The sequence below is a fragment of the Arachis hypogaea genome, chromosome 13 (assembly GCF_003086295.3).
Source record: "Arachis hypogaea cultivar Tifrunner chromosome 13, arahy.Tifrunner.gnm2.J5K5, whole genome shotgun sequence".
Classification (NCBI taxonomy): domain Eukaryota; kingdom Viridiplantae; phylum Streptophyta; class Magnoliopsida; order Fabales; family Fabaceae; genus Arachis; species Arachis hypogaea.
This window is the reverse complement of record NC_092048.1, coordinates 146,113,404-146,140,636: the sequence shown is the minus strand read 5'-3', so window position 1 is coordinate 146,140,636 and position 27,233 is coordinate 146,113,404. Positions and strand designations below refer to the sequence as shown.

The 27,233-nt window shown below is 31.9% G+C and overlaps 2 protein-coding genes and 1 pseudogene across 2 annotated transcripts; 1 reads left to right on the top strand and 2 right to left on the bottom strand.

Moving 5' to 3' along the window:
* Positions 1 to 9,402: 9,402 nt before the first annotated feature.
* On the top strand, positions 9,403 to 10,982 carry LOC112792783 (actin-depolymerizing factor 3-like). Its single transcript, XM_025836155.2, has 3 exons — positions 9,403 to 9,667; positions 10,223 to 10,488; positions 10,610 to 10,982. Exons 1-3 carry the CDS (start codon positions 9,665 to 9,667, stop codon positions 10,758 to 10,760), a joined length of 420 nt encoding a protein of 139 aa, XP_025691940.1. The 5' UTR covers positions 9,403 to 9,664; the 3' UTR covers positions 10,761 to 10,982.
* Positions 10,983 to 11,342: 360 nt separating this feature from the next.
* Positions 11,343 to 16,057, bottom strand: LOC112792782 (potassium transporter 5-like). Its single transcript, XM_025836154.3, has 8 exons — positions 15,844 to 16,057; positions 15,223 to 15,445; positions 13,915 to 14,163; positions 13,767 to 13,817; positions 13,365 to 13,678; positions 13,150 to 13,264; positions 12,814 to 13,068; positions 11,343 to 12,729 (listed from the first exon to the last, which is right to left on the bottom strand). Exons 1-8 carry the CDS (start codon positions 16,009 to 16,011, stop codon positions 11,594 to 11,596), a joined length of 2,511 nt encoding a protein of 836 aa, XP_025691939.1. The 5' UTR covers positions 16,012 to 16,057; the 3' UTR covers positions 11,343 to 11,593.
* A 4,203-nt stretch (positions 16,058 to 20,260) lies between these two features.
* LOC112792781 (uncharacterized) lies at positions 20,261 to 25,864 on the bottom strand (annotated as a pseudogene).
* Positions 25,865 to 27,233: the final 1,369 nt, after the last annotated feature.

The following is a 27,233-nucleotide window of genomic DNA, read 5'->3' as shown; positions in this document are numbered from 1 at the left end:
TTATTATTATTGTATTTGTGTTAAAGTTAAATTTCTCACGGTCTTACTTTTAAGTTTTAACAAATATATATTGTTATCAAGAGTGACGGATCTAAAAAATTCTATCAGTAGAAAAAAATATATATAATATAATAATAATTTTTATAATTATACTATGACGTTATAAAATATTATTATTTTTAAATTATTTAACCAATAAATTAAAATAATAAAATAATAATTCAAAATAATAAAAAATAATTTAGAATTTCATTCTTTTAGGTTTCATATTTTGAAAAAATTGAATAATTTTTTCATTTCAATAAAATTAAATGTCTCTCTTTCAATGTATGTCACTAAACAGTCATTTAAAAATTTATCTCCCATATGGTTACGAAGTCGATAAATTATTTTAGGATCCAATCTCCAATGATGAAATTCTTTTGAAATATTTCTCCATTACAAATAGAATAAAATTATAAATCTAAGTTAATTAATTAATAAAAATATTCACAATTCTACACAAATTGAAGATTACAGTATAAAAATATAAATACAAAATTGATAAACAACAACTAATAATATCCAAATTCTTAATTCCTAATAAGTCAATACACAAAAACAATTAACAAACAAATTAATGAAACTAAATTTGCAATTACATCATCAGAATAAATTCAATCACAATTAACAAAAGTGTATCAATTATCAAACAACAATGAATGTACCAAGAATAATCAATTTCGGTGAATCATGATTAATGAATGTACCAAGAATAATCCAAGACTGAATCTGAACAGCTGAACTCTAGAAGGTAAAACCCAGTAGCGGTGCGGCGCCCAACGGCAGCAAGCAGCAGGCGAAGGCATTCTCTGTTGAAGAAAGGCAAAATGAGAACACCCTACAATCAACTATAATACTCAAAACAGTTAAAACTATCATTTCCACAACTTGAACATGCAGCCCCAAAGTTTCAAAAATTAATCACATCCTCAAATCTTCAAACTCTAACCAATCTCCAAAATTTCTCTAAGGAAACAAAATCAGCAAAATGAAACTACAAAATAATTAAGGACTTCCAATAGTAAGAGAAACCTAAGCCTAACCAATCTCCTTTTCTGTACTCACCTTAAAACCAAACTGACAGTGAACAGTATGCAGTAAGCCAAAGTCATCGAAAAAAATAAAATTTACAAAAGCTTCAATGCACAGCTCTTTTTGGATAACTCTGGGTATCAAGTTGTTATTGTCATTTTTAGAAGTTAGAGTTGGCAAATTGTATTGTGTAATCTGTTTTCATGTTGAAGGAGGATATCATTTAAATCCTTGAATAGTGATTTGTTAACCCTAAGGGTATTATAGTACTAGTTGATAGATAATCATTCACCATATATGAAAAAAGTTTATCTCATAGACTTCTGACATTTGTAGGCTCACAAAATATTAAGATGGTTACAAATAATTTTCGTAAAGCACATGCCAATCATAAACTAGATGCCTCAATCAAACATGCACAAATGCTACTATCACTCTCAAATGAATTCCTTAGAGTTACTTGAGTTCCTTTGCTATTTCCCTTAGTTCATGAACCTTTTCAAGTATTTGATTACCATCTTTTTATTGATTCAATTCTCTTGACCTTTTAGTTTAATTCCATTGCTTTCTAGTATAATTACCTCTTAATTATTGCCATCTCAATTGCATGATTACTAGATAGTTATTTACTTGCTTATTGCTTTTATTTATTGTAATTTTATTGTTGATTGCTCTTTAAATTCTAGTTACCTTATCTTTTTGCATTCATATTCAAAACCCTCAAATTCTATAACCAATGATGTGCATTCAATTGCAAGTCCGAGGAAGAACGACCCGGGACTCAACTCCCAGTTATTGATTTGATTTTTGTAACAACCTTCTAAACTTTAATTGTGAGTTGGTTGCCAGTTTAGACTATACTTGCGACATAATTGAGTTTTTGAAACTTGTGAAATTCTGAACCGATATCTAGCTCGTGTCAAATTTTTTACCGCCAAAAAATGCATCAACCCCTATTTTATGATGAATTTTGGGTTGAAAAGAGTGGAATTTATCAATTTATCTTGTATTTCTTCATTGAAATTGCATGTTTTTGTGAATTTTTTCTTTTTGTACTTAATTGTGAAAAATATGCTTTTTATGCTTTAAAATTGCTAAATTTAATTTAATTTTATTCTATTCGATGCCTTGATATGTTTGTTTAAGTGATTTAAAGTTTAGAAGGCAATAATAGCTTGAATAAATGGAGAAAAAGCATGCAAAAGTGGAAGAATCACGAAGAAATGAAGTTTTATAAATCTACCCAGTTGTGCGTATGCACGAGTAGCAGCACATGATTTACTTAAGTAAAGACGTGGGTCGCAATTTCAAGCCTATTTTGGGCCCAATCCAACTCATTTCTAAAGCATTTGAAGGCAAGACTCAAAGGGGATCAAGCAAGCAGTGTAGGAAGTAGTATAGTATTAATAGTGTAGAACCATATTTTAGATTAATTCCTAGAGAGAGAAGCTCCAACTTCTTTCTAGGATTTTAGGTTCTAGTTTAGTTTCTTCTTAGATTTAAGTTTTAATTCTTGTTTTAGTGTAGTTTTCTTTACAATTTCTTATTCTAGTATCTTAATTTGTTTAGTTTTACTTGTTATTTTTTTTATTTTTATCAAATTTAGTTTATGAACACTTTTTGAATTCTAGTTTTCCTTTAATGCAATTTGATATTCTTATGTTTATTGATGTTCCTTTAGTTGTTCTTATTGCTTGCTTGCATTTGGTAGATATAGATTTTATAATTCTTGTAATTTACCATGTTTTCTTTTTATGCATTCCAAGTGTTTGTTAAAATGTCTTTTCTTAGTTTTAGAGTAGAATTTTGCATTCTTGGCTTGGAATTGAGAACTTAGGTGACCTTGAGTCATTGATGTCCAATATTGATTGGTAATTTAGGGTTGTTAGTTAGTTTTGTTTCTACTGATGCTAGTCTTTTACTAAGTCTAATTAGTGAATTAGCTAGGACTTGTGGATTAAGATCAATTATGCCTATTTGACTTTTCTCCGATATTTGGGATGACGAAGTAGGATTAACTCTTCTTAATTGTCATGTTTGTCATCAATAACTTAGATTGAAACCCTTGACTCTCAATCCTTTCCAAGATGCATTTTTAGCACTTGAATTTCCTTGTTTGCTCTTTACTTTCTTGTCATTTAATTTCTTGTCTCTTGCATTTCAAACCCCTTTTTCCTCATAGCCAATGATATGCACACCACACTGCAATTATTTTGAGAGACGATCCAGGATTTAAAAATCCCAATTTTTATTGATTTGAATTGTGACAATCTTCTAAACTCTGATACGGGTTATTTGTTTGTTTGGAACTATACTTGCAACGAGGTTCTTTTTGAGGAATTCTGAACTGACATTTGGCCCACACTAAGTTTTTGGCGCCATTGCCGGAGAATTGCAAAGTGTGCTTGTTATTGGTTATTGTTAATATTGTGAATAGTTTGCTTTTTGTTTATTTGCTTGTTTTTGCTAGTAGTTAGGAGTATGTTTTTCTTTGTTTCTTAATAGCTTTTATTTTCTCTTCTCTCTATGAATTCTCACCCTTTTAGTTTTGAGTTTGGTTATAACTATATTATAGGAAATGAAAACTTCAATGATGGTTCGCATTATGGATCAAAAAAGCAATTGCAGGGGGAGCCACGTTCTTATGGACAACCTTCATGACAACAACCTCCTTCGATCTACTATGATCACAATCCACCTCATAATGCATACCAATCCAATGGATATGGTGGGCCTCCCTATGTTTATCAAAACTACCATATGCCTATCATCCACCTCCTCAACATTGTCCTCAACCACCATACTCACAAGTCCCATCTTACCACCAAACACCTCCATATGATCCTAATCCATATCCACCATACCACCAACCTTATGTGCCTAAAAAAAACCATATGAGCTATATGAATCACATTTAGAACCACCACCATTCTAATATCAATACTCTCAAACCTCCCTTAACTAACAACCTTCATATACACAACCTCAACACTCTCACCCTTATGAACCACCTCCCATATATGAAAACTTTCACCCAGATGATAAATTCTATTTTCCACCACAACCCTCCGTGGAAGAAGCTTTTCAACCTTCATCAAATTTTCTCCAAGAGCAAGAAGAATCTCAAAAGAGGCACGACACTATCATGGCTTCCTTAACAGAAACCATAGCTTGTTTAACCTTACTTCACTCACACAACAATCAAAGCACTCTTGTTAATGGATGTGAAGAATTGGTTTTAACCAAAGAGTGTAGTGTGGAAGAGACCTTGGAGCCCCAAATAGAGGAAGAGGAGTTGATAAATGAACCATTTCAAGTTTTTGGGAGTCACTCCATAGATGATACTCTCCACTCCTTTCTTCAAGAACAAAGTGAGGCGAGAAGGAAAAGCAATAATGAATTGAGCGTCAAAACACTATCATGGCTATCTTAGCCAAAGCTTTAACCCGATTGGCCTCAATACGCTCTTACAACAATCCAAGCACTTCCTCAAATGAATGTGAAGAATCAACTTCAATTAAAGAATGTAGGGTGGAAGAGAGCTTGGAACCTCAAGAGAAAGAAGAGAAATTGAAGCATGACTTGCAACAAGTGGAGGGAGTTGAACTCGGTGAATTTGGAAAAGTGGTTGAAGAGTTAGAAGGAGTTGAGTAATAGATAGATTCCAAGATTGAAGACACTTTCACTCCAAATAATGATCTTGTTGAGATTATTGAACCTTTCTCTATGAAGTGTAGTATTGATGTTGAGGAAGACTGTGCACAACCTCTGAAACATGACTTGAGTAATGAGGAAGAGTTAGAAGAAGTTGGTGAGCAAGGAATAGAATTTGAGGAAGCTTGTCAAGAGGTGGAAGTTATCCAAGAAAAGTAAAAGGGAGTGGAGATCACTTTGCTAAAGTTGTTGGTGCTAAAGCTATTGGAAGCCTCTCTTTCTAAGTCACCACCATCGATCACATCATTGCGTGGGTAAAAATCTTGTCCTTTAACTTTATTGGCCCACTTGCATACAGCTTTCTAGAAACGGATGGTCCACTTAGATCTTTGTGTGGATTAAAAAGCAAGAGAGAGGTGGTTAGTGGTTGGCAACATAAATCAAGGCTCACTATGATTGAAACCTCAAGGTTTGGTTGGGTTCCGAGGTTGGTGCAATGCTCAATTGAATGGATCTAGGAGGAAGCTTGGATATTTAAGGGAGAATTCAGAAGTGTTGATACCCAGATGGAATCATGTGACTCAACTAGAAGACAGGTGCAAAAACAAGGTTTGGGATCCCGGAACACATAGTAAGGATCATCAACTTTGGGAGCTCTTAGCTTATTTCAAACTTCATCAAAGCTTGGCGTACATCAATTGGAATCATAGAGAGCATTAAAAGTCCAAGCATTCGTGGAAGTACAAGGATGAATTCAAGCACAAGCTTCCATGACAAGAGCTCACCAAATGTCCAACTTAAGGACTTTAAATAAAAGTACTAGGTGGGAGACACCCCACCAAAGTAAAATCTTCCAACCTTCACTTGTTTTTACTATTATTGTACATGTTTTTCTTAGTTATTAGCTTGATTTGATAGATTCTTATTGTTAATTACATGTTTAAACATCATGTTTGATGTCACTTTTGAAATAGTTAATAGCTTTCTTAATTTGATTTTCTATCCTTGTTGCAATTATTAAGTTTACGAATAATTTTTTAGTTAAATATGGTCTCTAGGATGTTAGAAAATAGGTTAAAGATTTTTTAGGCGTAGGTTTAAAAAAAATATATTATCATGCGTACGCATGATTCCCCTCCAGAACCAAAATCGTGCGTACCCATGGAGTATGCGTACACATCACACCATTTACAGAATTGAAATCATGCGTACCCACACTATGTGTGTACGCACCACCTCCAAATTTCGCTCAAGTTGTACGTACGCATGGTAGATGCATGCACAAATTCAAAAACCTAACCCTTTTATGTGAATACCCTAATTCACACACAACCATTACACTCCTTCCTTTCTTCTTCTTCGCCCATAACCACCAACCCCAACCATCCATTTCCACCATCTTCCACAACCTGCCATCGGCAACCACCATTCTCACTGCCGACAGCCACCACTCCTCCTTCTAGCTCTCATCACCTTTTCACACCCATTTCAGGTTCCTATTGCTCTCTCTCTCACTGCCAACTTTCGTGGTTGAATCCAGAAATAGGAAGCCCCCTGTTCTCTATCATTTCTGGTGAGCTTCCTACTGTCAGCACCCCCTCCATTGGTTAGCCACTACTGCTAGGAGTGTTCATGTGTCGGGTGAAACTGGATTTGATGTGACCCAGACCCGACCCGAAAATATACCAGGTATATTTGTTAGACCCAAACCTGGCCCTAGACCCGACGAAACTAACACACTTTTGGGTCACGATTATACTGGGTAAAAACCGGGTAAAAATCAGGTCATTAACATTACATTACCTTGATACCTTCTTGTAAGCTAGCATGTGAAAATATCCAAATTTCTAAGACTCCAACCATTATTTGACATGGTAAAATTTACTTAGAAAAATATAACAAGAACCAACTCTTTTCTAAAATTAAAGTATAACCACAATCAATACTAATATTGTCTAATAACACCAAATATTTAATCAATACAAATAACATAATATTATGCATTAATATAAAGTCTTGTGCATTTTAAACATAAAACATTAACTTATAGTCTTATAATGACTAATAACACAAAATCCACATAAGAATAGCCATCATCCATCACTAATAATACAAAATATTAATTGTGTATGATGATTGGGCCACCGGGTCGAGTTCGGGTGACAACACATAATTTACTTAAATAAACACGTGAATCATAATTTCAAGCCCATTTTGGGCCCAATCTAACTCATTTCTGAAGCATTTGAAGGCAAGACTCAAGGAGAATCAAGCAAGTAGTGTAAGAAGTAGTATAGTAGTAGTGTAGAACCATGTTTTAGGATTTTTAGTTTAATTTCTTTTTAGATTTAAGTTTTAATTATTGTTTTACTGTAGTTTTCTTTACAATTCCTTGTTCTAGTATCTTAATTTGTTTACTTTTACTTGTTAGTTTTTTTATTTTGTCAATTTTAGTTTATGAACACTTGTTTGAATTCTAATTTTCATTTAATGCAATTTGATATTCTTATGTTTATTGTTGTTCCTTTTAGTTATTCTTATTGCTTGCTTACATTTAGTTGATATAGATTTTATAATTTTTGCAATTTATCATGTTTTTCTTTTATGCATTCAAAGTGTTTGTTAAAGTGTCTTTCTTAGTTTTAGAGTAGAATTTTGCATTCTTAGCTTGGAATTGAAGACTTAGGTGGCCTTGAGTCATTGATTCCAATATTGATTGGTAATTTAGGATTGATAGTTAGTTTTGTTTCCACTGACGCTAGTCTTTCACTAAGGCTAAGACTTATAGATTAAGATCAACTATGCCTATTTGACTTTTTTCCGATGTTTGGGGATGATGAAGTAGGATTAACTCTTCATTGTCATATTTGTGGTCAATGACTTGGATATGAATCCTTGACTTTCAATTCTTGCCAAGATGCCTTTTCAGCACTTGAATTTCTTTGTTTGCTCTTTACTTTCTTGTCATTTAATTTATTGTCTTTTGCATTTCAAACCCCATTTTTCTCATAGCCAATGATACGCACACCTCACTGTCATTCTTTTGAGAGATGACCCGGGATTTAAAACTCCCAATTTTTATTGATTTGAATTGTGAAAATCTTCTAAACTCTTATACGGGTCATTTGTTAGTTTAGAACTATACTTGTGACGAAATTCTTTTTGAAAAATTTCGAACCGACGTTTGGCCCGCGCTACTACTGTCACTCTTTAATAATCTTCGATATTGAGCAGATTGCTTGAAGGGTGAATATTGAACATCATTCATTGTTAGAAAGTTATCACAACCGCTTGGTCCTCTAACATTAGATAACAGAATACGCAAATAAAATTTTTCTCCTTCTGAAGGTAAAACAGTATAAATTCAAACCGACGGCTCTCCTTTGTGTCTTGCGCCGATGCTATTCTTTTTTCTTGTTATGCCAAGTATAATATTCTAGAATTTTCCTCCACAGAAGACGCCTATTTTGTTAGTCCTCTTCCCGATTTAGGGCAAAGAATTCAATAAGCATTGTTCTAGAGAAATAATTGTCATTAAGTATTTTAAGAATGGTTTGATGATCATAGCAGTTCACTTAATGTTAATTTGGCAAATGAATTTGTAACCTTTCCATAGATTCATTCATTAGGTAAATGTTAAATTTAAATATTCTCCACCATATCTCTAAAGCGGTAATCCATCTTGTATTAATAAACTGTTGGACCTCGTTAACGTGAGAAATTTTGTGAATCTCCATTGCAACCCTGCCTAGACCCGTGTAGCAATACTTGTAGAGATATTTTATATTCTTAATGCTATTACACATCTCAATATTAATATGATAATCATACTTTAGTAGTAGCTATGTATTGTTAACTATGACATTTTGGTTAATTGGAATTAGAGTGGCAAATTGTCGCTTATATTGCGGTTATGAGTCCTCTTTGTGTCTCTGCTGCAAAGTCTTTTGGGTAGTTGCATTTACATTGATAATTTTTTATGCAGGGTGAAGATTGATCAAGTGTTCCATAAGGACTATGGAACATATGTTTTAGCATTGTATCATATAAGTGTAGTTCTACTTCTTTAGAAAGTATTTTTGCATGTACCAAACTATCATAATGTTTTTAGTCAATTAACTTGTCATTGTTTTATAAAATTAGTAACATATGTACATGTAGCAATCCTCATTTTTGAAATTTAGTGACATAAAAATAATTCTTTAATTTTTTCAAGACATCCTTAAAAATTACATTCTTTTTCAGTTGTTTAAATTTAGCTCAAAAAATTTTAATTGTTAAATTTGGACAATTTTGTAGAATTTGAATTGGGCTGAGTTTTAAAATTATTTCAGTCCATGATAAATTATATGTTATTGTGAGAAAAATATCTGAGTTACTTTCTTTAAAAATAATAATCATCCTATTTTTATATCATTGGGTCATGTATCCACGACTACAACGAACAATGATAATAATGTTGTTCTTTTTCCAACCTTTTAAGTTATAATTAATTAATCAATATCAGTTCATACATTAATTCTCAATTACCATTAAACTTTTGACTTTGAAATATACCAAATAAATAATCAGTACCATATATACTAATAATAATTAACCACCCTTGATACTTGACAACTACATATGCTCTTAAGGCGCAACATATATATAAATCCATATATATTTAATGTTATTTATACACCTATGCTAGTCGAGGCACATCAGGTGAATACAGTACACATGACATGATATGGACCACAATACCCATTATCACTCGTGTATTAATTAATTAAATTTGTGCCTACTATTCTCTTATTCTTGTCTTCTTATTATCAACGCAACCTTTTGCTGTTTGAGAGACAGAGAAAAACAGAACTCAAATTCATTCCGATTTTTCTCCTTCCGTTCTTCCCTCTCTCTCTTTCTTACTTATCAACACCAATTACTCAACGCAACCATGGTCTGCTCTCTTCTCTTCTTTGCTACTACTTCTGCTTCAATTCCTGCTACCTTATTACTATTATTATTGTTGTTGTTGTTGTTGTTGCTGCTGCTGCTGCTGCTATTTAACTTTAAAATCAACAGCTATTTTGATCATCACTTTGGACACTGTATTTGTTTGCTGATCTTGTTCGTTTCGGATTACACACCTTCCATGTTCTCGATCTGATCATTATACATCATTCCCCTCAGATCTGATTACTCGTTTCCCTTCCTAATTTTCAAAGTTGTTTATACACTCCAATTAACCCCAAATTCATACACATTAACATTTTAATTTTAAGTCAAATGCTTTGGGTTTCGGATAAGATTTGTCTAAAAATTCTCGCATCCACTGAATCTTCACCAATTAGAGGTGAAGATCAAATAATTTGATTTTCTTTTTCTTATTGACTAGCTTCTTTGGTGGCGAAGAGATTAAACCAAGTATGTGCATGTAATCAATCATTTGGGCTTGTCTGTGGAGATGCTTGATCATAATTGCTTTGATTTTGTGTGTCTTTCAATTTCTCAGGCAAATGCTGCTTCAGGAATGGCAGTCCATGATGACTGCAAGTTGCGGTTTTTGGAGCTCAAGGCAAAAAGGACTCACAGGTTCATAGTTTTCAAGATTGAGGAGAATCAGAAGCAAGTCATTGTAGAGAAGCTTGGTGAGCCAGCTCAAGGCTATGAAGATTTCACTGCTTGCCTCCCTCCTAATGAGTGCCGCTATGCTGTATATGATTTCGAGTACTTGACTGAAGGCAATGTTCCTAAAAGCAGGATTTTCTTCATTGCTTGGTAATTAGATGTTTGTTTGTTTGTTTGTTTATACTCCAGCTATTTGCTTTTATTGTTTATTGTTGCTGCGATTGATATTAATTTAACTTTTGTTGGACTTTGTTGCTTTTTTTATTTGAAGGTCTCCTGACACATCAAGGGTTAGAAATAAGATGATTTATGCAAGCTCCAAAGACAGGTTCAAGAGAGAGCTCGATGGGATTCAAGTGGAGTTGCAAGCAACTGATCCTACTGAGATGGATCTCGATGTGTTCAAGAGCCGCGCCAACTAAACAACTACAAATAGCAGGCTTTGTGCTGGGGACTGCAGTGCGGTGTGCCCCCTTAAGGCTTTACTTTTATTGAAAATTTTTAGTTTCAGGGATGGTTATGTTGGCTAGTTATGGCCTCAATTTTCCCATGTTGTGGTATAATGTCTATTACATTTTCAACAATCTCCGCATGTTTTGATCTCATGATTTGTGATTTTATACAATATTTGTGTTGGAGTTGCATTTTAGTCCTATGCTTACTTGCTGAATTTGTAAATGTATGTGTGATCAGACAAAAAAAAATAGGGTTTACCTTATTGCTTCATTTGGTTGATACATGCTTTCTTTTGTATGGATAGGATAGACCTTTTTTTTCTCCATCCCTAAATTTTTTGAATAACTGAGTTTATCTTTGTTGTTTTGAGATCCTAGTTATTGGTTGAGTATTATTGTTTGAAGGTTGCTTTCAGTTATTTTTCTGTCTTTAGATCTGTTTGTAACTTTTAGGATGTGATCTAACCTGGTGGGACTCATTTATGGTGCTGAAGTAAATTTCTCTTTTGTCATGTCGACACTCGACAATTAAACATGCAGTAGAGAGGATTTATTCCTAGAATATAGAATTTTCCTCATTGTTAATTTCTAACATTATCCAACATGCACAACAACAAAATCCATTACATTTAGTACTATATGATTACATTATATTTCATGGTAACAACCAACAACCTAGTTGGCATCAAGCCAATTACGAAAGGCAAAAGCCAAACCATTTGAAGTACAATATTCATATTTCTTATTTACTTACTAATTATCTTTAGAGCATTCTTGATCTTTCAGTGTGTCATCATATCTCATATCTCATATGTCATTCCAATCCTGAGTAGCTTTGAACGTGGGATTGCAATTAGATGTTCTCCCTGCCTGAAGTTTCTCCTCAAGAAACTGTAGATATGATTGACCACTATTTTCTTTAAAACGGATGCATTGGGATCTGCCACCACCTCGGCTTCTCCCAACATGTAGACCACACTTCTCTCCATTGCTTTCTGCACAAATGCTATCTCCTCTTCTATTACCTGCAGAGTTGGGTTTGAGATTCTACTAACTGCTCCAAATGACTGAATGGAGCCTGATGAAGCATGGGACACATTTATGGCAGGGTTAGACCTTGAATGTTGTTGACCAGATTGGGACTGCACCACTTGGTCTTCCACTTGGTGCGAACAAAATGATGCAGGCATTATTCGATTAGAAGAACCTTTTCCATCCTTAGCAAACCATTCACTGCTGGATTGCTGTTGTTGGATACTCACTTGCAAATGGTAATCTGGATGCTCAGCATCACCAACTCCCACCCCCTCGTATACATGAGTAAAATTTTGAAGTCTTAAAAACTCTTTTAGCTGTTGAACTAATTGTTCCTCAAACTCTTTTGGTTCCCCAATCACATCATTGTAGCCATACCTCACCACACAGCGGAAGATTCTATATTCCTTTGGCTGAACTTGTCTGAAAAGGAATCTCTCTTCTAATGCGACTTTGCTAATAGGGATGGACTTCATGGAAACAAACACAACAACAGAGTGGATATGAGGTATGTTGGCAACAACTTTAGCAAAAATGGGTGGAACTCCTTCAACTAGCTCTGAGAATAGAAGTGCTACTCCAGGTATTCTGGATACAACCTGTTTGCTTACTATTTCTCTTAGATGTTCACTAGAAACCTTGTTGTTGGCCTCAAACATATACCTCTTTTTGTGTGTGTAATGCCAAATGGCCATGATAGCCATCAAGAACAAAGCAAGTACTAGTGGAAGAAAGCCTCCTTGAATGAACTTAGTTAACATGGATGATAAATACACAATCTCGATCGAACCAAATACCAAAACAAAAAGAACAATCCACCATATATTTGTCTTCCATATAACAAGCATTATAAGAGCAACCATGGCCGTTGTGACAAGCATCACCATGCACACAGCAATCCCTGTCATGGAAATTCAGACTTAGCACACAAGGTCTATGTTTGACTTGATAGACTATGAAATTGGAGTTCTTAATAATAGCATACCATAAGCATGGCCAATATTATTTGTGGTTTGGAAGGCGGCGGTGACTATGACACACGAGATCATAAGAATGTAGTTGATCTCGGGTATGTAAACCTGACCTTCATACTTGGCAGAGGTATGTATGACACTAACACTAGGGAAGCATCCCAAACTTAGAGACTGCTGGATTATAGAATATGCCCCTGAAATCATAGCCTGGCTTGCAATGATGGCAGCAGCAACTGCCACAACAAATGTTGGCCAATATATTGCACCTGCATATTGAAAATTCGGCATTTCAGCCATTTGATGAATCTGCGTGTACTGAATTTACTACCAAGATAGAAGAAACTTACTAGGTATCGAGTCATAAAATGTATTCGCCACATGGTCCGGGAACTTCCTAAGATATGCAGCTTGTCCACTGTATGCACACACTAGTGCAGGAAATGTAATAAAGGAGAAACTAAGCTGCAATAAGCATAGGATGGAAGTAAGTGTATATTTTGTTGAGGAAAAGCAAATTAATGAGAATATGGCTTGAAGCACCACACTCTGCTTATTCACTTACTTGAACTGCTCGTACACTGAAGTGACCCAAGTCTGCAAACATGGCCTCAGTCCCTGTAATGCATAGAAAAATTCCACCCAGAGAAATCCATCCGTCTTTACCATTCCTTCTGAAGTAATCTACAATGTACTTTGGATTCAAAGCTCGAAGCACACCAACTTCATATTTGAACAAGTTGAAGAGGCCTATGCCTCCAATGAATGAAAACCACACAATGATTATTGGGGCAAACGTTGTGCCCACTTTATCAGTGCCGTATCTTTGAACACAGAACAAAATTATCAAGATTGCTATTGAGATCCCCACAACAGCACCTGAAACAACAGTACCATTATATACTTTTCCTCAGCAACTTATGTACAAATATAAACACTTAAGTAGAAGAGGGAAGCATGTATGTACCTTGGCCAAGTGATTCACTCTTTGATTTGATCCCGCCAACTGCAGAAAGTACTGCTTTGCAAACAATTTCGAAAATGAATGTTAACAATTATATTGATATTAATTCATTAATTAATTGAGTTGAATTTCTTTAGTGACAAAATTTCACCTGAAATGGATGGTGTGAGAATTCCATCTCCGATGACCATAGAGGTTGACATGATAGTCACAACAAAAAGCAGAAGCTGAGCGAACTTACTATTCTCTAGCTTGTCCTTAATCTTTTGTGCCCTCTTTAATTGGTTTGATGGTGTTTCCAGTTTGTAATTTGAAAGTTGCATATCCTCTGGTTGATGATTTGGAATTAAGCTCACCTTAGCGTACCGGCAAATCAAAGAGTACAATGCAAATGTCCCACCTAAATACACATCATAATAATTTAGAAATAATAAAAAATACTAAAAAGGACAAAATAATGTTTCTTGGAATATATTTATTTAGGCCGTATTTGTTTATATGTACCAAAACGCTGTAATAAAAATACAACCATACAAAATAATGTTTGATAAATGAAACATAAATACAGATATTTATATTCTAATATATTGAATTAGTGTATTTTATATATTTTTTATAAAGATATAAAGACATTAATAAAAGATACCGTTTATTTTTGTATTTTTTTATTATTTTTATATTTTTATAATTATGTTTTTTTATTATATTTTTTTTTCTAAATCTTATGAGGTAGAAAATGAAGATAAATTAGGCTTTTCATAATTTATTTATCTTTATATTTAATCTATTATCAAACAAAATACAAAACATTAAATTTTATATTGTTGTCTTTTATGTCATATTTTAGTTGTCTTATTTTATTTTTAAACTAAACACAATAGAAAATTTTAGACTTTTTAAGGTAAAACTTTGATATGACATAAATTATCTCTCTAAAAAATATTTTTAAAATTCGAATAGTAATTAAACTTACAAATCTAGAGATTCAAAATTTTAAAATTTCAACTAAGTTACAACTCAGTTGAAATTTTAAAATTTTAAGAATATAATAAAAGAATTATTTTTATAAAATGTATATTTTTCAAAAAAAAAATTATACGTTTTTCAATAACAAAAGACAGATTTACTGGTTTTAAACTAGTTTAATTGATTTTGCAATCGATTTTTTGTCTGAAGCATACCGACAAAAATTAATTGCCAATTAATTCAGTTAAACCGGTCCATTCGGTAAGATTTTTAGAACTAAGCTAAAAAGCTTATTAATTACATATAATTGATGTCATTCTTTTCAAGTTTTCCATAATTATTATCAACTATATTTCATAGTTACATTTTTCCATAGAAAATTAATTTTTCAAGGTATATACACTTTATTAATGAATAACATTAGTTAAGACGCCAAAAGAAAGGACATAAAATTAAATACACACTATACTTAAGAAATAAGACACTAACATACCATCACCGTTGTCATTAGCCCACAGAACGATGCAAATATACTTAAGGAAGGGAACGAGTGCAATGGTATAGATGATGAGAGAGAGGCATCCAAGAAGATCATCAGTGTTTTTTATACCATCGGTGAAGGTACTTGAATACACATAAAGTGGAGATGTTCCAATGTCCCCATATATCACCCCTATGCTTTGAAATGCTAAGCTCAATGTTGTTCTCCAACTTATCTGTTATACATCAAATTTTAGGGTCATCGTATCATGTTTTAGGTTTTTTTATTTATTTAATAAATATAAACATTGTTATTATGGCCTAAAACTGTTATTATGACCATTAATTTTTAGTAATTTTGACTAATATTTAGTTAGCAAAAATTTTAAGTTATTTTTAATAAATAAATTCTATTAATTTATGTGTGTAAATTTTAAAAAATATAAATATAAATTGTATTAATTTATATGTGTAAATCTTTATTAATGTAAGTATAAATTATTATTAACTAAATATCAATCTAAAATAATAATATTTACTGGTAATGTAGCATTGCTCATGTTAAAAGGTGTTACAATGTTATTATGTATCATAAGTTTCGAAAGTTGATAAGATTGAGAGGAGGATGACAAACCAAATGGCGGTGATAGGTGGAAGGAATTCTTGCAGCCTCCAAATTGAGGGAATCAACACGGCCAACAAGCTTACCCCAAGAAGCCTTTCTATCACTAATTATCTTCTTCTTCTTAGGCTCGCTATTACTTGATGCTAGTGTTTCCTTCTCACTCTTCATGCCTTCCATTATTATACTCACCACTATGTTCTCGGAGATACCTATTTTGTATCTCTCCTATACCTACTATAACTTCTCTTAGGATTTTATAGGCAGTTACAAAAAAGTCAGCGGTATTTGCTTCCTTCATTATTAATTTTTTGGAAAATGACTTCCTTAAAAAAAATCGTTAGACAATGATTTAACAACACCTAAGCTTTTCTAACGACTACCCAGCTCGATACTCATTTGATCATTTAGTATTTTTCTTTTATATTGAGTATTATCATTTTAACATACCTCAGCCATTTAAAGTAAATATAATGCGCTACGAAAAAAAAGGAATGCAATTTTTTTTAAAATTTACTTTTTATTATATGTAACAAACAAATTAATATGTTTTAGATTTTTTTTATAAATTTAACAAAAAATTCGTTAACTTAATTAACAAATTATCCTTTTAGATTTAAACAATATAAAATTAACAAACAAAGAGAGTTAAAATTTGTTTAATTAATAAATAAAAAAATCAAAAATATTACTTGTCTTTTAAATTTTAGTTTTTGGTCAATTTTTTTAAAAATTTATTATTATTTAATTAATTTAAATACCTATTTTTACGTATTAATTGTTCAAAAAATAAAAAAAATACTTGTTTTTTTTTTCTTCTAAAAACTGAATAAAGAATAATATTTAAAAGATACCTAGTTATATTAAAAAAATATTAAGGACTCTTTTATTAATATTAAGAAAATGTTAATATTTAAAAAAAGAGTTAAAATTTATTTAATTAATAAATAAAAATTATTAAAGAGTCAATATCTTTTATTAATATTAATTAATATTTTAGACTAATAATTATTTTTATAGTATTTAAATTTAGATTTAAAAATTAAAATTTAAAATTTAAAATTTAGTCTTTATTATTTGGACTCGGCTAAATATTAAATTATTGATTAAAAATAATAAATTTTATTTGTCATATAATATTACTCAACAAGTAATAATACACTCCTACTTATTAAAAGCCGTTTAAAGATGATCCTATTAGTTGTTTTTTTTTATTTAGAATATTAATATAATATTTATTTTTTATTATTTCATGTATGTTTAGTGGGATTAATATGATGAATTGGTTTGAGGGACAACAAATGAGTTGTTAAGAGAGACCATGCATATAAATTAGCAGACCAAATAATTTTATAACTCGCTGAAATTTTTTTATAATAGATATAGAATATAGATATTATTATTAAATTGGACTGAATATCCATACACACCTACTAATAGTCTTGTATTGCATCTCAAATACCAAGAGTGGAGGCCGCCTAATATATAGCATGCTGAACAATCATCTCATTGTAATTTAAACAACGTTCTAAGATATATTAACGTATATTAAATGAAATTTTAATTAACAAATAAAGGTAACTTTTAACACACTCATTAGAAAACTTTTATCATTTTTCCATCAATAATAGAGTTGGGTATGCAAACGCTATCTAATAGTTTATGTCAACTCCGAGGTACAGCAGCTTACACCTGCATGTTATATTATTCGAAAATTTGTTACATGAAAAGTTGAAAACTATTAGTTTACTTACAATTATCGTAATTATTGCCGATAAAAAAATTCCCAACCCTTGTAAGCGATTCATGTCAACCATCCTTTTTTCCGTCACTTATTGTATTCAACCTATGAATTTAATATTTTTGCTATTTTTAATATTCAAACTACAATTTCTCAGTTTAGATGATCTAAATCAAAGAAAAAAAAGACTAATTTTTTTGGATATGAAAAAAATTTTAGTGTAATACTTAATTATTGAATTTAATGATGTTTTTTAAAGTTTTGGACAGCTCAATAATATTAATAATATACCTTTATGTATTGTATATTTTAAGTTTTACTAATATCTAAAAAATAAAAAATAAAATGTTGGAAAAAACCTAAAAGCCATACAACAACAACAGCAGCAAAGACTTTTATTAATTTCTTTAAAAAAAATTAATTTTAATACATTATTATTCTAAAATAATTTTATACGTGTATCGAATTATATAATAATACATCAACAAAACTAACTATTTTATATAATTATATAATTGTATAAAATTTTTTACATTATCAATACATTAGCCTCAAAAATTCAAATTTCCGATTCTTTTATTATTGAATTAGATAGGACATCCTTAAACATTCTACTTTTAAATGCTGAAGTATTATATTTATCAAACAAATAATAGATCTGGATTTCAATATTTTCCGAGGTATCGTACAAAGTTTGGTAGTTGTTGCATATTATATATTTAATTATTCGTCTGGATATTATACTATATGCATTCAACATTCTATGCTCATCATCCTTATGTCAATAACACGGGAGTGATCCTCTCCACAAAAAAAAATTGGACGGTGTCCAGTGTTAAATTTAATCTTTTATTATTTTTTTATATTTAATTTTGATTTGTTTATAAAATTAAAGATTAGAAATTATATTTTATTTTTTTAAATATTAAAAAAATTAGAGAGAATCCATTTTTTAATAACACAGACCAGTTACTTAACTTTTATAAATTTGTAATTATTACCAATAAAAAAATTCTTTCCCTTCCAAACAATTCATGTCAACCATGGTATCCCTGTCAAGAAATTAGTTTAGTGTACGGAAAACCTTTGCACTAATTGTGATTCGAACCATTTAATAATCAACTTAGTTTTGTTGTAGGTTTAATTATTTTATTAGTTTTTATAATTTTATTAAATTATAATTAGATTTTTATATATTTTTTAATTAAAATTTTATATTATTTTTAATTTTAGGTGTAATTATTCTGTTGGTCTCTATAGTTTTATCAAATTTTTAATTAAGTTTCTATACTTTTTTTTCTTTTAATTAGATTCTTATACTACTTTTAATTTTATAATTACGTCATTTTCATGTTAAAAATGTTAAAATAAACATAATATTTTTACCAAAATACATACGATCAAAGATTTAATTAAGTTTTTCATTATAAATACCTTCAATTTGCGAAAAATATTCAGTTAACTCTAATATACTTTACACTAGGAAGAACTTAAGTACAAAATTAAAGCAATGTAGGAATTTAATTGAAAGGAAAAAAATATAGGGACCTAATTAAAAATTTGGTAAAATTATAAGGACCAACAGAATAATTAAACTTTATTTTATAATTAGATCTTTTCTAATCTAAAAAATATTAAAATTAACTGAATATTTTTTTACAAATTGAAGATATTTATAATTAAAAATTTAATTAAATCTTTAATCATATATATTTTAGAATAAATATTCTATTAATTTTAATATTTTTTATATAAAAAAATCTAATTACAAAATTAAAAATAGTGTAAAGATTTAATTAAAAAATATAAAAATTTATTAAAAATTTAATAAAACTATCAAGATGAACAAATAATTAAACCTTTGCTGTATTGTGGATTTTCTAATTAAGTATGACATGAATTCGGGGATTATATATACTCTGCATTATTGTGTATATTACAACACGATGATGACTAATAGAAACTCCTTTTAATCTTGCATAATTTGTCCTATTCGTCTTCTATGACTTTTTTTATTTTCAGTTATTTTATTCTTTCTGACTTTTCACGTCACCTCTCTCATTTTCTTAGTTTCTATTAACCTAAGACAACTAAAGGTTTCACTTCCTTACCTACATTATTCAATAGCAAAGACGGATACTAATTGGTTTCTGAAATATCATGGTATGACTTATAAGTATAAAATAATCTGCTGATAATGCTGATAAGTAATAATATCTCATTTTGAACAAGTTCAATGAACTATATACTAGATTTCTCCTCTTTAGGGATGGTGTTAAACACTAGCAGAATAACCACTGCCGATCTAGCTATAGGCTTTTGGTTTTGGTCAAACTTCATTCATATTGGTTGGACATAATTATTTTTAAATTTAATTATTCTATTAGTCTTTATAATTTTATTAAATTTTTATATTTTTTAATTAAATTTTTATATTCATCTTTTGTCAATATAAAAAATATTAAAATTAACAAAATATTTTTTTACAAATTAAAAATACACATAATTAATAATTTAATTAAATCTGACCATATTTTTTTAAAAAAATATTCTATTAATTTTAATGTTTTGACCTTTAAAAGACTTAACTATTTAATTGTAAAATTAAAAATAGTGTAAAAATATAATTAATAAGAGGAATAATAAAAGGAATAATAATAAGAAAGGGAACCAAGAACTCGGAGGAGGTAACATCCACGAACGAAACTTTTCCACTATAACCGGATGAGAACAATGTAAAAGAAAGAGTATCGTACGGAATTAGCACAGAGTACCTACGTTAAACATGAGGGAACATAATTATGTAGAATACAATCTCGTCGCACAGGGCGGCAGCCACATCACGGTCCCTTTCAGAAGACCAAAATAATGGTACATATAATATTATTATTAGACCGCGGAAATGCCTCTGATTGGTCATCACTTTTCATCAAACTCACATCAAAGACCCTTCAAAACCGGGAAGTGACTAAGATTAGTAGCTGTTCTGCCATAATTGTTGGGACTGCTTTGATGGCTGGCTCTGAGAACCACCAAGGGATGCTTCCCTAGGGTTCTGCTGCTGATGTTCCAGGGACATGCCTTGTTGGTAGAAGTTAGGGTATCCGGGGGGTCCAAAATGCTGCGATGGTTGCTGGCTTTGCCGGAATCCACCTTGTTGGTGATTCTGTCCCTGGAAGTTGTAGTATGTGCTGGGTGGAACGGCAGACATCGTTCTTGATCCAGGCCCTTGAACCCACATGGGAGAATTCTCATTCTGTCACACAAGTAAATACAAACATTAGCCAACATGCCCAAAGATAAAATGATAGACTAAATAGTGTTTTTTTGTTTTTTTAATACAACAAAATGAACCACATCAGATTGCCTTGAACCATAAGAAACTTCACCATCGACAACGAGAGTGTTGCAAAGCAATGCTATGAGCAATCTCTATACCTGCTGTAGTGAAATCATATGATTGTTGTCTTTGTATTGGGAGTTTAATACATCATCATATCCAATGGTTGTACTGGTAGGGGCTGCAGGTGGATTCAAAGGGAAGTTTCCTCCAGGAATGCTTGTTGAACTTCCGAAACCATATCCAGATGGAACAGCAGCAGATTGAGGCAAGCTGCTAACAGAAATACTATTTTTATACTGTGGAAGCACAGCTGCCAAAGATTGGTGATATGTGTTATTTCCAGCAAAGGCCTGTTGAAATGCTGATGGCATGTAGGTATAGCTCTGAGGCATGAATGGATAGCCAATCATATTGGCAAAATGTCCCAGAGGAAGAGTAGGTTGGGAGTAAGGATGCACAGCAAGGTGTTGAGGAAGTGCAGGTGCAGTGGCAACACTGGCAGGCAGTGCCTGCGGATTTGGTTGAGCTGCAGATATACTGTTTGCTCTTAGAGCCTGTATAATGGAAAAGAGAAGTTATTATAAGACTGCATTTACATCACCCTCTTCCAATATCAACAATTTCAAGATACAAAAACAAAATTTAATTGTGAAATATAATCTTCTCTTCTAGTGAACAATCTTTATTTAAAGAATGCACCAGTGACCTATACAAACATCTGTACAAGGTGAACATTTATGGGATCATTGCACAAAGTCTTTTTTTTTTCAACAACATGCACCAATAACCTTTAGTAACATTAAAAGGACAAGGTTGAACTTATAGCATAACTTTGGAGATAATTTTCACCAAGGTTCAACTAAAGGTATTGTTTAACGAATTTTGCTATACAACTGATTGACTGAAGTCAACATCAAATACAGTAAAAGTATGGATTATAAGTTCCGGTATCCTTTTTTCCGGGCTAAGAATAACCACATATTCTGTAAACCACAACACTCGATTTTATTGATATGACAAAATCTCACTCAATCGGCTAAAAATATAAAGTTTGAACTGGAAGTGCACCTCAGACATGGTAATAGTGGGACCACCAATTGACGAAGCAATGTTGCTATACTTTGCAGGCAATGATTGTGTTGCAGGGAAGGGTGAATATGGGATATCCTCCCTTGCTGTTTGAACCGTTGATGCCAACAGAGAACTGGGCAAAGAATTCGTATATCCCTGCTGAAAAACAGCACCAAGAGTTAGGTGTAGATAGCAAAATTGTTGGACCATATTAATATTACAAATATTCCATAATCAACCAAAATTCACTTAAAACACACAAAAGGATAAAATGGCTGGCCTTTTGATATGTTTTACATTAAATATTAAAAATTCTAACTGTATACTTACCATTACACTAGAGAAAGGAGACAGATTCTGCATTTGAGAGCTGGTTTGTGAATGGGAAAATGCAACATCTTGGGGTTGAGCATTTTCATAATTAAACTCGTGTGAAGACGAATGAAATGAATATTGATTTTCGTGAGATGTCTCAGGAGGTTCAGATTTCAAAGCCTCTGGTTGTGAACCAGAAGAATGTTCATAGGACCCAGCATCCACACCAGCCCTGTGAGCTAAATTCCATCCGAGGTAGTATCAAGATGTTCATCCCCATAATAGTCAGGGTTTCTGCAAGAAGATATTAAAGTAAGTAAACTACAAATGACTATAAATGCAACTGTGTGTGTGCGCACACATAAGCCATATGCACATACCTAACATCTGAGGACCCGATTGTTGAAACATCTATGGTTCCAGATGTATCCTCCAAGTTACTTTCCAATGGCTGGGATGAATATGGCCCAGATCCTGTGATGCCAGCGTTCTTTCCAGATCCAAAACTTCCAAAGCTCAGACTAAAGCACTCTGGGGTATGTATTTGGAGGTGATTTGGAATAAGAAGTGGAGGATTGTCCTCCTCTTGTTCTTTGCCTTCATCATCCTTGTTCAGATTAAGCTGCTCTAAGTTTGTCACTGCTGATGAAACACCATCTTCAGCTGAAAGGAAGATGCAGCATATATTTAATATGGTAAATAACTAAAGATTTCCAAAGAACTAACCAATTGCATCACGGAAGGAATACACATGAACTAAACTATCCTCATGTGTATTCCACCATTAGTGTATCACAAGTAGTGAAATACACACAACATGAGGATGACATCAGATTGACTTGCCAGAGGGAAAACACAATCTCTCTATCATTTCTACAACAGATGCAGAAAATATATCATGAAAACAAAGGAATATGATCATTAGTGAAATTTTTGCGGGGAAGACACAAAACTGCAAATCATTAGCATGCTCATCACCTTCGTTGTTTTCGAAAGGATGCTGATGAGGTTGGTAGGAATTTATGTCCTTGTACAGACTACTCTCAAAAGCAGATGCGCTTTCTGGATTATCCTCAGATAAACTTTTAGCAGATAAGGAAACAGATCCGGCATTGTCTGGGTTCCTCATTGGACCATCTTCAGTTACACATTCATTTGCATGTGGCTTCAATTGCCGATTAGCTTCCACAAAGTTAGAAGAGTTTGTATTGTAGTCAGCATTTGCATGGAGATCAGCGGCAGATGATACACAAATAGCAGGTTGATGCTCAATAGATGGCCATTCATCATTCTGTTGAACATTGTGGTTAACCACAAAACCCTGATCATTATTTGTCTCCGACGGCTTGGAAGGATGACCTTGCAATGAATGCAAATTGTTGTGCGAAGCTGCTGGAGGAGCAAAAGCATTCTGATGATTACCACCGTGGATAGAAGTGTTGGGCATTGTCTTGGACTGTGGCCTACCCATCTTGACAATGTCAGCCATTGATATTTGACCAGGGTTCCCCCTCCAGGCAGATTGAAATCCACCAAGTTGTGAAGATGAAGACAATGCATCACTCACACCGACTGAATCACTGCAACAATTTTGAAGATATTTATAAACATGAACAAAATCACATTGTATAGCCTTCTAGAGGTTTATGAGTAAATCACATTGGTCATCCTTTTTGCTAGCAACAACAAAATTGGTTTTTATAACATAACTATGTCATGAGTTTTGTCATCCAAATACCAGTTTAACTAAATTATAAGGACTATATTGGATAGCAAATATTGGATGCTGAGGGAATACTTTGATGTTTCATATATAGATTAGGAAACCACGTCAAGCCACAAAAAGAATAAAGATAGATGAAAAATTAATAGCCAGATACGTAAAAACATTACTATTTTTTTATATCAAACTTCATGTGCAGGAGTTTTTGTCTATTAATGCTTGAACTGGCCATTAAATGCACACAAGGAACATCAGTTCCTCATAATTAGAACCATAAAGTCAAGAGAATCAATAGTACAGAATGCATCAACTGTTTAAGAGGCAAACAACACGAAACTAAAACAACATTGAAAATTGCTTGCGTAATGTGGCTTTTAGAGGCGGCTTTCTTCTTTAGATAAAAAATGGAGGAAAACCATTTTACATATCCATCACCTGGCAACTGAATTTCATGCTACATAAATGCAAGTGCTAATAAAACCATTTCAACTGTTTACTAGGAACAATTCAAAAGCAGCCATAACCATAAGATTTTCATTAATTTTAGTAAACTCAAATCTGAGAATAAGTTTTTCCAAATCTCCATGCACATATAACTACAAATGAAGGAAAAGAGACCTGTGGGATGGCAATTGTCTGCTCACGTTATTCTCCAACACACTAGATGCATATGATGTTGAGCTGCCATAAGCAGGGGTTCCATTTTCTTTCTTGGTTACAGGTTTCCCCTGCAATAGACCGGAATCTGACAACCAAAAATAAAAAGAATATTAATTCAAGTTCAAAGCAACATCGTCTTAACAATGCATACCAAATCAAAATTTAAAAACTAGCAACAAAAACAACACTACTGCGCGCATACCACTGCTACTGTATTGATTTGCGGCACCACGACCAACATACCGGTCCGTCCCGGCCCTTGCCCCGCTGCCTCGACTAGATGTATTACTTGTTCCACGAGGCCTGGAATCAGTTGTATCCTTACTCTGTTCAAAAATAAAAGAATAATCAACAAATAATTTTTTAAAGAAAATACATGAATGAAATATATAATATAAGTGTGCAAGTGCAATGAGCAAAGCAAATACATAAACTAATAAGCAAGAAACGTAAAGAAAAAAATCCTAAAATGCATAGGTTTAACACAAGAACAACGAACCTCTTTTTTCTTATCTCGTTTGCTCTTGACCTCGTGAAAAGGATCTAAACAAATTTTAAACGCAAAAGATTAGCGAACATATACATATCCAACTAAAACTACTCACTGCAACTGCAACTCAAGAAAGCTGAGAGAGAGAGAGAGAGAGAGAGAGAGAGAGAGAACCTTGGGAGAGGAGGCGACTAACGGCTTCGTTAGGGTCCATGTTGCAGTCCTTGAGAGCGGCGTAGATCTCATGGTCGGGTATGTTAGTGACTATCTCCTTCAAACTCTGAACCATTTTCCGGCATCCAGAAGGAATCCCCGACGGCAAGCCCTTACCACCGCCATTGTTCTTCCCGCTCATCCTCTCCTAAACTGTGTATCGCGTCAGATCTGCCACCGCGCCCCCCGCCGGGCTCTCCTAGGGTTCCGCCGCAACAACACCACCAACGAAACAAACAAGAAAAGAAAGCCTGAAATACGGAAGCAAAGAGATATATATATGCTCTGTTTCTCTTTGGATTTGCACCGAAACGGAAACTAAAATGAGAACAAAAACCCTTTCTCTCTCTCTCGTACACTTTGCCCTCTTCTCCTTTTTCCTGTCTTAGCTCTCGCTCTTCTCAATTTTTAAATATAAATGTTTTCTTTGGGTGAATTTGTTAGGTTTTCCGATCACCAATTAAAGATTTTTCAGATGTATTTTTTTTAACATGGATATTTTTATTGTTTAAAGTTAACTTTTTTTATTTTTTCAATATTATTAATCCCTCATAATATAAATAAAACTAAATAAAAAATTATATTTACTCTTCAAATATTTTAAAAATTTTATTTTTGTAATTCTTTTTACATTGATTAATTGAATTTGTTATGGTTTTTCAAAGTTGATTTTATATAGTCACCCAAAAAAATTGATTTTTTATTTATAATAAAAACTAATGTTAAGTTTTATTTATTTTTAATATATAAAGTTATATAAGATTTTTAACACAAGTTAAATTAAACATGTATTTTTATGAATGTTTTTTAAAAATAAAAACAGTAATACTTAATACATCCCTTAATACTATATTCAAAATTTATTATTTTATGAATAAATAAGAACGTCTTTTTTTCACACATATATACGTCTTTTTTTCACACATATATACATCAACTATTAAATATCTATTAATTTATTTTTTATTTATCAAATGTAGAATAATAAATTTAAATATATGCACCATACCTGTATGTTCAAAATATTTTGAACACATCCATTTTTATTACTAACTTTATTTTGTTTGTTCCGTGCCTGTAGATGATGCTGGAGGCTTTCATTTATTGGAGTACCAAGGAGTTTCAAATTATTATTATTATTATATACTTAACGTAAATTTTTAAAAATTAGACTTATTATTTATTCCAAAATTTAAATTTAGTTTATCTCACTACTCAACTTTATTAGAAAAATTAAAATTATCTAAATATAATATCTTCGAAAAGGTTATATTTTCATCCTATAATTAATTTATGTAAAATATTATTGTCTCTAGATGTTTATAACTTAGTACTTTTTATATAAATTTATGTTTTCTACAATAATTTATCTATAAACTTTAATAAAAGCTATAGTAATTTGTATAAATTAATTATGAGATAGGAATGTAACTATTTTAAAAATATTATATTTAAATAATTGTAACATCTACCTTATTTAAAGGTGTAGTTTGTCCCACTTAATTATTAGCAAAAGAAATAATTATAATTGAATACTTCTTAGAAATACTTATTTTAAATAATTTAAGAATTATTATTAGACAATAAAAGATGAAAAGAAAGAGTGAATGAAAAATCTCCACTTAACCAAATTAAGAGTTATTCACATTTCACTTTCATATATAAATGTGTGTGTATGATAAGAAGGGAAATACTAGAGAAATGGATAAGACCGTGTATAGCGTGTATAGGGTTTGGTACTTTGGTCATTGAATAATAGAAGGTGGGTCTTAAATAGTAGTCTTAGAAATCATAATACAAGCCATACGATTATACGAATGTCCATTATTTAAAGTGGAACCGACAA